Source organism: Oncorhynchus gorbuscha, linkage group LG25 (assembly GCF_021184085.1).
Source record: "Oncorhynchus gorbuscha isolate QuinsamMale2020 ecotype Even-year linkage group LG25, OgorEven_v1.0, whole genome shotgun sequence".
Taxonomy (NCBI): domain Eukaryota; kingdom Metazoa; phylum Chordata; class Actinopteri; order Salmoniformes; family Salmonidae; genus Oncorhynchus; species Oncorhynchus gorbuscha.
In genome coordinates, this window is record NC_060197.1 from 48,604,872 (window position 1) to 48,620,686 (window position 15,815).

The 15,815-nt window shown below is 47.7% G+C and overlaps 1 protein-coding gene across 2 annotated transcripts in view; it reads left to right on the forward strand.

Annotated features, from left to right (window-relative positions):
• LOC124013923 (zinc finger protein 638-like) overlaps positions 1 to 15,815 on the forward strand; it is a 96,967-nt gene that overhangs the window by 76,986 nt on the left and 4,166 nt on the right. For both annotated transcript variants that reach the window (XM_046328493.1, XM_046328492.1), the window contains exons 15-18: positions 165 to 328; positions 4,311 to 5,130; positions 5,614 to 7,398; positions 11,858 to 11,960. In XM_046328493.1, the coding sequence (XP_046184449.1) occupies positions 165 to 328; positions 4,311 to 5,130; positions 5,614 to 7,398; positions 11,858 to 11,960 (2,872 nt within the window). The remainder of the gene's footprint in view (positions 1 to 164; positions 329 to 4,310; positions 5,131 to 5,613; positions 7,399 to 11,857; positions 11,961 to 15,815) is intronic.

Sequence of the window (15,815 nt, forward strand, 5' to 3'; positions counted from 1 at the left end):
AAGGACAACAGTCAGGTGTTTTCAGGTCTTGAAGGAGAAGGACAGCAGTCAGGTGTTTTTCGGTCTTGAAGGACAACAGTCAGGTGTTTTCAGGTCTTGTTTTTTTACACACCTGTGGTACACACTCTCATCCGCATACCTCCCTCTTGTCCTCTCTCTCCTAGATTTATTTTGAGATGGAGTCGTCCTCGATAGCGATGGCGGTATGTCTTCATTTCCAGAAGTTCCCCTGTGTAGTTCAGAACAAGCCTCTGAAGTTCAACATGCTGGTCAAGGTTAAACACCCGGCTCAGCCGCAGCTCCCAGCCAAGAGGACACGTGTCACCAGGTGAGTGTCTACCTCAACCTTTCACTACTTGTCTGTCTGTATATCAATAAATCACTGTTTGCATAAAACCTGTTTTAAATAAATCTCTTTCTATAGTGTGACAACGTTTTAAAATGAAATAAAAGTTCAAAACATGAAGTCAAATCATTGAATCGACATAACTGTAGCGTTGACTGAAAAGCTCAGATTACTTCCATTTATTTTTGCTGGACGGAGCTCATTAGAATAATACCTAGCATGCTTTGCAACTGTACATTTTTTTTAAACATTTGGATTATTTCTATGAATAGAAGGGCCGCGGTGTGACAAATGGTTTCATTTAAATGTGATTTTCTTGCAGCTTTTTTTCCCCCCCTATTATTTAAAATATATATTTTTGCTTGTTTTCACGTTCGTGATTTACATTTTAACTTTGGAAAACAAATGATCAAAACATACATGGACCGCAATCTCACATCCAGGAATCTTGGCGTAAAAGGATACTTTTAGGATGTTGACAATGAGGCTCTTTGTCTACTTCCCCAGAGTCTGATAAACTCATAGATACCGTTTTTATGAGTCCGCGTGCAGTTTAAAGGAAGTTACTAACTAGCGGTAACACGATGACTTCCAGTCTAACTTCCTTCATACGGGACTCAGAGACCATTTAAAATGGAGGTGTCATATTAGTGTGTAGGCTACAGACGGAGGTTGGCGGTACAGGCTGAAGACGATTCTCGTGACTCTTGTGGGGGTTCGTAGAGCAAAACGGAGAGCATTGTGAGTCTCACATCTTTCCACGGTGGTTTTTGTAAGGCCAAACCGTTCGGAAGTTACCGATGTTTTGGTGAGAATACCGATTTTGGGGGATATGTCGTAGCTCACACACCTTTCACAGCAGGTGTGGATGTGGTGGATTGAGACACGGCCCAACAATAACAGATATTTAGTCATTGGTGGATGTGGTGGATTGAGACACAGCCCAACAATAACAGATATTTAGTCATTGGTGGATGTGGTGGATTGAGACACGGCCCAACAATAACAGATATTTAGTCATTGGTGGATGTGGTGGATTGAGACACGGCCCAACAATAACAGATATTTAGTCATTGGTGGATGTGGTGGATTGAGACACGGCCCAACAATAACAGATATTTAGTCATTGGTGGATGTGGTGGATTGAGACACGGCCCAACAATAACAGATATTTAGTCATTGGTGGATGTGGTGGATTGAGACACGGCCCAACAATAACAGATATTTAGTCATTGGTGGATGTGGTGGATTGAGACACGGCCCAACAATAACAGATATTTAGTCATTGGTGGATGTGGTGGATTGAGACACGGCCAACAAGTCAATAACAGATATTTAGTCATTGGTGGATGTGGTGGATTGAGACACGGCCCAACAATAACAGATATTTAGTCATTGGTGGATGTGGTGGATTGAGACACGGCCCAACAATAACAGATATTTAGTCATTGGTGGATGTGGTGGATTGAGACACGGCCCAACAATAACAGATATTTAGTCATTGGTGGATGTGGTGGATTGAGACACGGCCCAACAATAACAGATATTTAGTCATTGGTGGATGTGGTGGATTGAGACACGGCCCAACAATAACAGATATTTAGTCATTGGTGGATGTGGTGGATTGAGATATTTAGTCATTGGTGGATGTGGTGGATTGAGCCCAACAATAACAGATTTAGTCATTTAGTCATTGATATTTGTCATTGGTGGGTGGATTGAGACACGGCCCAACAATAACAGATATTTAGTCATTGGTGGATGTGTCTCTCCCTCCCTGTTCCCTGTCACTCACTCACACTCAGTAGCCTTCACACAATAACAGATATTCCTAGTCATTGGTGGATGTGGTGGATTGAGACACGACCCCCAACACCTCCTCTCACACACAGACCCCTTTAGAGCGTCTCCTCCCTCTACCTCCTCTTGGACCCCTGCTAGAGCGTCTCTCCTCCTCTACCTGTCTCTCTCACACACAGCACAACCCCTGCTAGAGCGTCCCTCCCTCTACCTCCCTCTCACACACAGCACACCCCTGCTAGAGCGTCTCCTCCCACTAGCCTTCACACACAGCACGACCCCTGCTAGAGCGTCTCCTCCCTCTACCTCCTCTCTCACACACAGCTAGAGCGAGCATCTCCCTGCTAGAGCGTCTCCTCTCTCCTCTACCTCCTCTCTCACACACAGCACGACCCCTGCTAGAGCGTCTCCTCCCTCTACCTCCTCTCTCACACACAGCACGACCCCTGCTAGAGCGTCTCCTCCCTCTACCTCCTCTCTCACACACAGCACGCACCCCTGCTAGAGCGTCTCCTCCCTCTACCTCCTCTCTCACACACAGCACGACCCCTGCTAGAGCGTCTCCTCCCTCTACCTCCTCTCTCTCTCACACACAGCACGACCCCTGCTAGAGCGTCTCCTCCCTCTACCTCCTCTCTCACACACAGCACGACCCCTGCTAGAGCGTCTCCTCCCTCTACCTCCTCTCTCACACACAGCACGACCCCTGCTAGAGCGTCTCCTCTCTCTACCTCCTCTCTCACACACAGCACGACCCCTGCTAGAGCGTCTCCTCTCTCTACCTCCTCCTCACACACAGCACGACCCCTGCTAGAGCTCCTCTCCTCCCTCTACCCCTCCTCTCTCACACACAGCACGACCCCTGCTAGAGCGTCTCCTCCCTCTACCCCCTCTCTCACACAGAGCATCTCCTCCCTCTACCTCCTCTCTCACACACAGCACGACCCCTGCTAGAGCGTCTCCTCCCTCTACCACCTCTCTCACACACAGCACGACCCCTGCTAGAGCGTCTCCTCTCTCTACCTCCTCTCTCACACACAGCACGACCCCTGCTAGAGCGTCTCCTCTCTCTACCTCCTCTCTCACACACAGCACGACCCCTGCTAGAGCGTCTCCTCCCTCTACCTCCTCTCTCACACACAGCACGACCCCTGCTAGAGCGTCTCCTCTCTCTACCTCCTCTCTCACACACAGCACGACCCCTGCTAGAGCGTCTCCTCCCTCTACCTCCTCTCTCACACACAGCACGACCCCTGCTAGAGCGTCTCACACACAGCACGACCCCTCCCTCTACCTCCTCTCTCACACACAGCACGACCCCTGCTAGAGCGTCTCCTCCCTCTACCTCCTCTCTCACACACAGCACGACCCCTGCTAGAGCGTCTCCCTCCCTCTACCTCCTCTCTCACACACAGCACGACCCCTGCTAGAGCGTCTCCTCCCTCTACCTCCTCTCTCACACACAGCACGACCCCTGCTAGAGCGTCTCCTCCCTCTACCCTGCTAGAGCTCTCTCTCACACACACACAGCACGACCCCTGCTAGAGCGTCTCCTCCCTCTACCTCCTCTCTCACACACAGCACGACCCCTGCTAGAGCGTCTCCTCCCTCTACCTCCTCTCTCACACACAGCACGACCCCTGCTAGAGCGTCTCCTCCCTCTACCTCCTCTCTCACACACAGCACGACCCCTGCTAGAGCGTCTCCTCCCTCTACCTCCTCTCTCACACACAGCACGACCCCTGCTAGAGCGTCTCCTCCCTCTACCTCCTCTCTCACACACCTGCTAGACGACCCCTGCTAGAGCGTCTCCTCCCCTCTACCTCCTCTCTCACACACGGCACGACCCCTGCTAGAGCGTCTCCTCCCTCTACCTCCTCTCTCACACACGGCACGACCCCTGCTAGAGCGTCTCCTCCCTCTACCTCCTCTCTCACACACACCCCTGCTAGAGCGTCTCCTCCCTCTACCTCCCTCTCTCACAGCGACCCCTGCCTCTCCTCCCCTCCTCTCTCACACACAGCACGACCCGTGAAGTCCAATTAGGGCTCAGTTTTTCCTGTTCAGGGAACAACTCTCGGCCATTATGTTGCACTTGGATTTGCATGTCAACGTCACTTACTGTCATTTATGTCTAATGTCTGTCATTTATGTCTAATGTCAGTCATTTCAGCACCAGAGCCAAGAAGAAGACGGTCCAAGGCAAGAAGCCTGTCGCTAAAGGTACAACACCAGGTAAATCTGTTCCTGCCACACAGCCCGTGGTTACCCAACACCCGGGAGATGACGGAGGCGCCGTCCAGTCCAGTGACACCATAGCGATAGACTCCGACGGGACCGCAACGGAACCCAGTCCAGTCGTCATGGACCCCAAAGACCTGATGACGACCAACGACGACCAAAGCCAAACCGCTGCAAAACCGGATGGCGAGAATGGAGAAACCATAGCAACCGCTACCGTTCGCGCTGCTAGCGTTGCTGGTTCTGTACAAACACCGGTAACATCAGCTCGCCCAGTGTCTGTAAAAGGTGAAGACAAACTGTTAGACTTCAGTCCGGTAACTCAGGAGATCCTGAAGGCCCTGGAGGCAGCAGTGCACCAACACCGCCTGGGGAGACAAGCCGAGGAACAAAGACAGGACCAGGGAGAGAAGGACAAGCCTCCAACCACACCAGCGAAGAAGACCACAACACAGACGGAAGGTGCAAAGAAACCACCTTCAGGCTCTCGACAACCAAAGAAGAACCAGGGGAAGACCCAAGTCTATGGAGGAAGAGGCAGGCGCAGGGACCATTCTCCCCCAGGAAACATAGACTCTTCCAGGCATAGAAGCAGCCGGGCGGCCTCCGAGGAGGAGCAGGGTCCTCCGACGTCGAGACACGGCGACTCCTCTAGCTCTTCTTCTGGCTCCTGCAGGAGCAACAGACAGGACGGCAGTCCCGCCAAGAAGAAGGGGAGGAAAGAGGAGGAGGAGATGAGTAAGGTAAGAAAGGAGGTAGGAGGAGGAGCAGACAGGACAGGAGCCAGGAACAGAGACAAAGTAAGAGGAGGAGGAGATGAGTAAGGTAAGAAAGGAGGTAGGAGGAGGAGCAGACAGGACAGGAGCCAGGGAAAGCAGGAATGATGGATGTTTTTTTATAGGTTTTATCCTTCAGTTCAGACGTTGTTAAAAGTCTAAATGAGATGTTAACATGATTTCTTTCTGTTTCTGAGATTTCATGTTTCTGTTTGTCCCACAGGGCCACCGTAGTAGAACTAGCCAGTCTTCTAGGAGTGATTTCATGTTTCTGTTTGTCCCACAGGGCCACCGTAGTAGAACTAGCCAGTCTTCTAGGAGTGATTTGGTTTTCATTCAGACATTGTTCTCTTACATTCATCTGATTCAAAGTACAGCACTTCTGTTGAACTTCTGGAAAAGGGTTTGATTGATTTAATTCCATGGATTCATCCTCCTCTCATACCACAGGGTTTTGGCTACGTGGTGGATGAGTTCACTTCCGACCTCAATCCTAGTGACGCCAACCCAATCGACCTGGACCAGTTCAACATGGATGAGTTCGTCACCGTGGACGAGGTGGAAGGGGATGAGGCGGACAACGCCAACCCACCAGAATCATCATCTTCATCACCCAACCTACCAGAGCCATCATCTTCATCGCCCAATACCCAAGATGGCACCTATGGAAGGTTGGAACGATCATCCAAACGCAAGAGGGCTACCCCTGATACCCCAATTTCTGCTATGAAGTCAAGCCAGGAGAAAGGGAGACCCCTGTCCAAAAGCACTCCCACCCTATCCTCTTCTACCTCTACCCCCCCTGGACAGAAGACTCCACGACAAGCCGCAACAGCCAAAAAAACGCAGGCGGCAAAACCTCAACCACCTGCCACCTCCGGACGCAAGACCAGGTCGTCAGCCGCAGCTGCTGTTGTCGCGACGGAAGCCGCAGAAACCCGAGAAACTGTCACTGACGGTGACCCCACAGTCGGGATGGAAGCGCAGCCTCTTGCCGTGGAGCTTCTGTCTCAGCCAATGGGGGGGGCAGCCGCTGCTCAGTTGGTAGAGGAAGTAGTGGTCACAAAGGGAAGTGACATGGAGGGTGTGTTACCGTCGTGCGACCACAAGGTGTCAGTGTTGGGCACGGCATTGCCGGCGAACAAGGAAGTAGAAAGTGCTGGGTCAGAGATTGATATGGAGACTACAGCTGAAAAACCTCCAGAGGTAGACGGGCGCGAGGAGAAGGCCCAGGCTCAAAAAGGTGACTTGATTCTGGGTAGCAAGGCTCAGAATGAAGGCTGCACACTGGAGCTTGGCTTGACTGATCCGTCTTCCACAGCCAAGGAGCAAGACCTTCATACAACCCTAGAACTACAAGGGCTTGAGACGGTGTCGGGTCACCAAGTGCCCCAATCACTCGTTGACAAAGTGCCGAAAGAAAATGTGGGTTTACAGATACCCAACAAAACCGTGAATGACACCGTGGTGGCTGCAGCCTCTGAATCTACGGCTTCCCAGGAGCTCCGAACTACTCCAGAGGAACGCCAAGACGAAGAAGAATCTGCTTTCCACATTCTGGACACTGTAGACCGAAGAGATTCTCTACCCAGAGAGATGGAAGGGTTCCACATCCTGGACTCTGTAGATGATCAGGTGACAGAAGCTCTGGAAATCCATTCTACTGAATCTAAGGGTACCTCAAAACCCCAGAAAGCGAATTACAAAAAGGGTAATATTCAAAAGAAGGTTGGCAAGAAGATGCAGACCCCACCAGTGGAGTCAGAGATGGGTGAGGGAGGCACCCACAAAAAGACGAACCGTGTCCCCTTGGATGAGGTGAGTGAGGAAGAGGAGAGTTACCCTGACGACGCTGCCGAAGAGGAAGAGCTGATGAAGAAACAGAAACTGGCGAAGGAGAAACGGCGAAACAGAGAATGGGAGAAGGAGAGGAGTACAAAGCGGGTGAGGAGCAGAGAGAAGGAGCAGGAATGGAAGAGGGGGAGGTTCAGTGTGGACACGGAATGGTTGGTGACTCTGGATGAGATTGGAGGAGATGGGGATGAGATTGGAGGAGATGGGGATGAGAGAGGAGAGGAGGGTGCGAGGGATCAGGAGAGCGGAATGAATGAGGCAGACCTTCAAGAATTGGTCACTCTGGATGAGATCGTTGGCGAGGAAGGAGGGGAGGGTCCTAGCCCGGAGCAACACCCATTCAGGCAGGAGGACGAATCAGGAGACTCCTTCAACACAGAGGTCAGGAAACATCTACTGCTTTCTTTTTGTCTGCTTGTATCTTGATTTCTCTCACACACTCACTCTCTCTCACACACTCACTCTCTCTCTCACACACTCACTCTCACACTCACCCTCTCACACACTCACCCTCTCACACACTCACCCTCTCTCACACACTCACCCTCTCTCACACACTCACCCTCTCTCACACACTCACCCTCTCACACACTCACCCTCTCTCACACACTCACCCTCTCTCACACACTCACCCTCTCTCACACACTCACCCTCTCTCACACACTCACCCTCTCTCACACACTCACCCTCTCTCACACACTCACCCTCTCTCACACACTCACCCTCTCTCACACACTCACTCTCTCTCACACACTCACTCTCTCTCACACACTCACTCTCTCTCACACATGTGCATGTGTATTTATTATGGATCCCAATTAGCTGCTGCCTTCCTGCGGTCCAGCAAGTTGTATAATTGTAAAACCATTACAATACCTTCATTACAGAATTCACAACACAATGTGTGACCTCAGGCCCGTACTCCACTACCACGTATCTACAACACATAATCCATGTTATCGTGTGTGTATGCATGTCTGTATTGCTTCACAGTCCCCCCTGTTCAATAAGGTGTGTATTTATGTTTATTTTTTAAAGTCTGATTCTACTGTTTGCATCAGTTACCTGATGTGGAATAGAGTTCCCTGTAGTCATGGCTCTATGTAGTACTGTGGAATAGAGTTCCATGTAGTCATGGCTCTATGTAGTACTGTGGAATAGAGTTCCATGTAGTCATGGCTCTATGTGGTACTGTGGAATAGAGTTCCATGTAGTCATGACTCTATGTAGTACTGTGGAATAGAGTTCCATGTAGTCATGGCTCTATGTGGTACTGTGGAATAGAGTTCCATGTAGTCACGGCTCTATGTGGTACTGTGAATAGAGTTCTATGTAGTCATGGCTCCATTGTACTGTGGAATAGAGTTCCATGGACTTGGGGACTGTGAATAGAGTTCCTCTGGTGGCGTGTCTTGTAGTACTGGGAATAGAGTTCCATGGGTGTCTGGCTCTATGTAGTACTGTGGAAAACAGACAGCTCTGTACTGTTTTCCAACATGCTCATGTGGTACTGTGGAACAAATACAACTAGTGATGAAGTCAATATCTCCTCCACTTTGAGCTGTGGAGAGATTAGTCATGGCTCTATGCATACTGTGGAATAAGTTATTAGCTCTCTGTGTTCATCCAAGGGCCATTGTCTGTTCTGGACTTGGGGACTGTGAAGAGACCTCTGGTGTTCTTGTGAGGCCAATTAAACAGACAGCTCTTTTTTAAGTCAATATCCTCAAATACAACTTGATGAAGCACCTTTGACCAGGAGAGATTAACCTGAACAGTAGTATTAGCTCTCTGTGACAAAAAGGGCCTGCTAGGACCAATTGCAATTTTCTTAAGTCCCTCTTTCTGCACCTAGTGAACTGTCAAGGTGTGACAAAACTAGGGCCTGTAGGACCTGCCTTGTTGATAGTGCTGTTAAGAAGGTAGAAACTAGGGCCCGTAGGACCTGCCTTGTTGATAGTGTTGTTAAGAAGGTAGAAACTAGGGCCTGTAGGACCTGCCTTGTTGATAGTGTTGTTAAGAAGGTAGAAACTAGGGCCTGTAGGACCTGCCTTGGTGATAGTGTTGTTAAGAAGGTAGAAACTAGGGGCTGTAGGACCTGCCTTGTTGATAGTGTTGTTTAGAAGGCAGAGCATCGCTTTATCATGGACAGACTTCTCCCCATCTTAGCTACTGTTGTATCAATATGTTTTGACCATGACAGTTTCCAATGCAGGATTACTCCAAGCAGTTTAGTCATCTCAACTTGCTCAATTTGCACATTATTTATTACAAGATTTAGTTGAGGTTTTAGGGTCTAGTGATTTGTTCCAAATACATTGCTTTTAGTTGTGGAAATATTTAGGACTAACTTATTCCTTACCACCCGTTCTGAAACTAACTGCAGCTCTTTGTTAAGTGTGGCAGTCATTTCAGTTGCTGTAGTAGCTGATGTGTATAATGTTGAGTCATCCACATACATAGACACTCTGGCTTTACTCAAAGCCAGTGGCATGCCATTAGTTAAAAAATTTTTTAAAGTAAGGGTCCTAAACAGCTGCCCTGGGGAATACCCGGATTCTACCTGTATTATGTTGGAGAAGCTTCCATTAAAGAACATGACATCAGTCATCTGTGTAAGTGCTGTGCTTGTTGAGTGTCCTTCCCTATCAGCATTCTGAAAGTCTGTTGTCAATGTGTTTACTGTAAATAACATTGTATCTGGTCAAACACAATGTTTTTCAGAATTTTACTATGGGTTGGTAACAGGCTGATTGGTCGGCTATTTGAGCCAGTAAAGTGGGCTTTACTATTATCCTTGGGTAGCGGAGTGGCTTTAGCTTCACTCCAGGCCTGAGGGCACACTCTCTCTAGTAGGTTTAAATAGAAGATGTGAAAAATGGGAGTGGCAATATCGTCTGCTATTATCCTCAGTAATTTGCCATCCAGGTCGTCAGACCCTGGTGGCTTGTCATTGTTGATGTCAATCAATCAAATGTATTTATAAAGCCATTTTTGCATCAGCCGATGTCACAAAGTGCTGTACAGAAACCCAGACTAAAACCCCAAACAACAAGCAATGCCGGTGTAGAAGCACTGTGGCTAGGAAAAACTCCCTAGAAAGGCCTGAACCTAGGAAGAAATCTAGAGCGGAACCAGGCTCTGAGGGGGAAAACTCCCTAGAAAGGCAGGAACCTAGGAAGAAACCTAGAGAGGAACCAGGCTCTGAGGGGGAAAAACTCCCTAGAAAGGCAGGAACCTAGGAAGAAACCTAGAGCGGAACCAGGCTCTGAGGGGGAAAAACTCCCTAGAAAGGCAGGAACCTAGGAAGAAACCTAGAGAGGAACCAGGCTGAGGGGGAAAATAGAAAGGGGTGAAGCCCTAGAGAGGAACCAGGCTCTTCTGGCTTTGCTAGAGCGGAACCAGGTGGAGATTATAACAGAACATGACCAAGATGTTCGAACGTTCATAGATGACCTGCAGGGTCAGATAATAATAATCACAGTGGTTGATAGACAACAATCATTTTTTTCACCTCTTCCACACTCACTTTACAGAATTCAAAAATGACAATTTTTGTCTTTCATAATTTGGTCAGATAGTCTTGGATGTGTAGTGTCAGCGTTTGTTGCTGGCATGTCTTCCCTAAATGTGCTAATCAAATGAAAAATCATTAAAGTAGTTGGCAAGTCGGTTTTGAATTGAATGAGCCATTTGATTCATTGAATGAAGGAGCAGAATTTGCTTATTTTCCCAAAGTTTTTTTTTAACTTTCATTCTTTGTCATTTATCTTTGTTTCATAGTGTAGTTTCTTCTTGTTTTCATTCAGTTTAGTCTCATGATTTGTCAACTTGCAGTTCGTTTGCCAATCGGTTGTGCAGCCAGACTTATTTGCCATCTCTTTGCCTCATTCCTCTCAACCAAACACTTTTTAATTCCTCATCAGTTCACAAGGATAACTGTTTTTACAGTCATGTTCTTAATGGGTGTTTATTAGTAACTGGGAAAAGTAGTTTCATTAATGTGTCCAGGGCAGCGTCTGGTTGCTCCTCATTACACACCACAGACCAGCAGCGTCTGGTTGCTCCTCATTACACACCACAGACCAGCAGCGTCTGGTTGCTCCTCATTACACACCACAGACCAGCAGCGTCTGGTTGCTCCTCATTACACACCACAGACCAGCAGCGTCTGGTTGCTCCTCATTACACACCACAGACCAGCAGCGTCTGGTTGCTCCTCATTACACACCACAGACCAGCAGCGTCTGGTTGCTCCTCATTACACACCACAGACCAGCAGCGTCTGGTTGTTCCTCATTACTCACCACAGACCAGCAGTGTCTGGTTGCTCCTCATTACACACCACGGACCAGCAGCGTCTGGTTGCTCCTCATTACACACCACGGACCAGCAGCGTCTGGTTGCTCCTCATTACACACCACAGACCAGCAGCGTCTGGTTGCTCCTCATTACACACCACAGACCAGCAGCGTCTGGTTGCTCCTCATTACACACCACAGACCAGCAGCGTCTGGTTGCTCCTCATTACACACCACAGACCAGCAGCGTCTGGTTGCTCCTCATTACACACCACAGACCAGCAGCGTCTGGTTGCTCCTCATTACACACCACAGACCAGCAGCGTCTGGTTGCTCCTCATTACACACCACAGACCAGCAGCGTCTGGTTGCTCCTCATTACACACCACAGACCAGCAGCGTCTGGTTGCTCCTCATTACACACCACAGACCAGCAAATATTATTTACATCATCAACATATGAATCACCACAAGACATATGACCTCTTCTACATTGTATTAGACCGACACATTACATATTTTCATCTCTGTCCTATCAGACTATGGTGACCCTGGATGAGACTGGAAGTGATCATGAGATGGAGGAAGTGCAGCCCAAGAAGTCTCCAGAACCAGCCCAGACCCGGCACGCTGACAACACAGGTACAGGTATCTGTTAGATCAGAACCAGCCCAGACCCGGTACACTGACAATACAGGTACAGGTGTCTGTTAGACCAGCGACTGTGTGTCTGTTAGACCAGTGACTGTGTGTCTGTTAGACCAGTGACTGACACATTACATATTTTCATCTCTGTCCTATCAGACTATGGTGACCCTGGATGTGTCTGTTAGATCAGAGTGACTGTGTGTCTGTTAGATCAGAGTGACTGTGTGTCTGATAGATCAGAGTGACTGTGTGTCTGATAGATCAGAGTGACTGTGTGTCTGTTAGATCAGAGTGACTGTGTGTCTGTTAGATCAGAGTGACTGTGTGTCTGTTAGATCCAGTGACTGTGTGTCTGTTAGATCAGAGTGACTGTGTGTCTGTTAGATCAGAGTGACTGTGTGTCTGTTAGATCAGAGTGACTGTGTGTCTGTTAGATCAGAGTGACTGTGTGTCTGTTAGAACAGAGTGACTGTGTGTCTGTTAGATCAGAGTGACTGTGTGTCTGTTAGATCAGAGTGACTGTGTGTCTGTTAGATGTTAGATCAGAGTGACTGTGTGTCTGTTAGATCAGAGTGACTGTGTGTGTCTGATGCGCTGGTTAACTCATAACCCGCAGTCCCTGTGGTTATATCCGTGGTGCGGACGGGTTTAGGGGCAGTAAATAGTGTGTTGGTGAAGGGGGGAGGGGTTTAGGGGCATTAAATAGTGTGTGGGTGAAGGGGGGAGGGGTTTAGGGGCATTAAATAGTGTGTGGGTGAAGGGGTGTGGGTTTAGGGGCATTAAATGGTGTGTGGGTGAAGGGGTGTGGGTTTAGGGGCATTAAATGGTGTGTGGGTGAAGGGGGTGGGTTTAGGGGCATTAAATAGTGTGAGGGTGAAGGGGGTGGGTTTAGGGGCATTAAATAGTGTGTGGGTGAAGGGGGGTGGGTTTAGGGGCATTAAATAGTGTGAGGGTGAAGGGAGTGGGTTTAGGGGCATTAAATAGTGTGTGGGTGAAGGGGGTGGGTTTAGGGGCATTAAATAGTGTGAGGGGGTGGGTTTAGGGGCATTAAATAGTGTGTGGGTGAAGGGGGTGGGTTTAGGGGCATTAAATAGTGTGAGGGGTGGAGGGTTTAGGGGCATTAAATAGTGTGTGGGGGTGGGTTTAGGGGCATTAAATAGTGTGAGGGGGTGGGTATAGGGGCATTAAATAGTGTGTGGGTGAAGGGGGTGGGTTTAGGGGCATTAAATAGTGTGTGGGTGAAGGGGGTGGGTTTAGGGGCAATAAATAGTGTGTGGGTGAAGGGTTTAGGGGCATTAAATAGTGTGTGGGTGAAGGGTTTAGGGGCATTAAATAGTGTGTGGGTTAGGGGGGTTAGGGGCATTAAATAGTGTGTGGGTGAAGGGGGTGGGTTTAGGGGCATTAAATAGTGTGTGGGTGAAGGGGAGTGGGTTTAGGGGCATTAAATAGTGTGTGGGTGAAGGGGGGTGGGTTTAGGGGCATTAAATAGTGTGTGGGTGAAGGGGGGTGGGTTTAGGGGCATTAAATAGTGTGTGGGTGAAGGGTTTAGGGGCATTAAATAGTGTATGGGTGAAGGGTTTAGGGGCATTAAATAGTGTGAGGGTGAAGGGTTTAGGGGCATTAAATAGTGTGTGGGTGAAGGGGGTGGGTTTAGGGGCATTAAATAGTGTGAGGGGAGTGGGTTTAGGGGCATTAAATAGTGTGTGGGTGAAGGGGGTGGGTTTAGGGGCATTAAATAGTGTATGGGTGAAGGGGGGTTTGGTTTAGGGGCATTAAATAGTGTGTGGGTGAAGAGTTTAGGGGCATTAAATAGTGTGTGGGTGAAGGGTTTAGGGGGCATTAAATAGTGTGTGGGTGAAGGGTTTAGGGGCATTAAATAGTGTGTGGGTTAGGGGGGTTAGGGGCATTAACTAGTGTGTGGGTGAAGGGTTTAGGGGTATTAAATAGTGTGTGGTTTAGGGGGTTAGGGGCATTAAATAGTGTGTGGGTGAAGGGTTTAGGGACATTAAATAGTGTGAGGGTGAGGGGTTTAGGGGCATTAAATAGTGTGAGGGTGAAGGGGGGTGGGTTTAGGGGCATTAAATAGTGTGTGGGTGGAGGGTTTAGGGGCATTAAATAGTGTGTGGGTGAAGGGTTTAGGGGCACTAAATAGTGTGAGGGTGAGGGTTTAGGGGCATTAAATAGTGTGAGGGTGAAGGGGGTGGGGGTGGGTTTAGGGGCATTAAATAGTGTGTGGGTGAAGGGTTTAGGGGCATTAAATAGTGTGAGGGTGAAGGGTTTAGGGGCATTAAATAGTGTGTGGGTGACGTTTAGGGGCTGGTGAATAAAGAGTATCATATAACTAGAGGCCAAATCGAGGTTTTCTTTCATTCTTTTCATCTGGCAGCGCTGAGTCTTCATCTTTAACTGTACCAGATGCTTTTGTGCAGAAAGTGAATGTCAGTTTAATTCAAGACGAGAAAAGTTGCAAAATGGAGAGTTGAAAATAAATGTTGAATGAAAAACGTAATTGTTCAAGAACTGCACAACTTTCTATATTTTGCAGGTTAGGGTCAATTACGGTCCTCAGATTCACTTTATCACATGCAGGGCATTCGGGAAGTTGTTCAGACCCCTTGACTTTTTCCTCATTTTGTTACGTTACAGCCTTATTCTAAAATGGATTAGATGTTTTTTCCTCATCAATCTACACACAATACCCCACAATGACATCACAATACCCCACAATGACATCACAATACCCTACAATGACATCACACTACTCTACAATGACATAACAATACCCCGTAATGACATCACAATACCCCACAATGACATCACAATACCCTACAATGACATCACACTACTCTACAATGACATAACAATACCCCATAATGACATCACAATACCCCACAATGACATCACAATACCCCACAATGACATCACAATACCCCACAATGACATCACAATACCCTACAATGACATCACACTACTCTACAATGACATCACAATACCCCATAATGACATCACAATGACATCACAATACTCCATAATATATATATATCACTAGCCACTTTAAACAATGCTACCTTATATAATGTTACTTACCCTACATTATTCATCTCATATGCATATGTATATACTGTACTCTACATCATCGACTGCATCCTTATGTAATACATGTATCACTAGCCACTTTAACTATGCCACTTTGTTTACTTTGTCTACACACTCGTCTCATATGTATATACTGTACTCGATACCATCTACTGTATGCTGCTCTGTACCATCACTCATTCATATATCCTTATGTACATGTTCCTTATCCCCTTACACTGTGTATAAGACAGTAGTTTTGGAATTGTTAGTTAGATTACTTGTTGGTTATCACTGCATTGTCGGAACTAGAAGCACAAGCATTTCGCTACACTCGCATTAACATCTGCTAACCATGTGTATGTGACAAATACAATTTGATTTGATTTTGATTTGATGACATCACAACAGAACAAAATGAAAATGGGTTTTTAGACATTCAGAAATACGTTATTTACATACTGTAAGTATTTGCTATGAGACTCTAAATTGAGCTCAGGTGCATCCTGTTTCCATTGATAATCCTTGAGATGTTTCTACAACTTGATTGGTGTCCACCTGTGGTAAATTCAATTGATTGGACATGATTTGATTGCCACAGTTGACAGTGCACGTCAGAGCAAAACCAAGCTATGAGGTTGAAGGAATTGTCTGTAGAGCTCAGAAAGACAGGATTGTGTTGAGACACAGATCTGGGGAAGGGTACCAAAACATTTCTACAGCATTGTAGGTCCCCAAGAACACAGTGGCCTCCATTATTCTTAAATGGAAAAA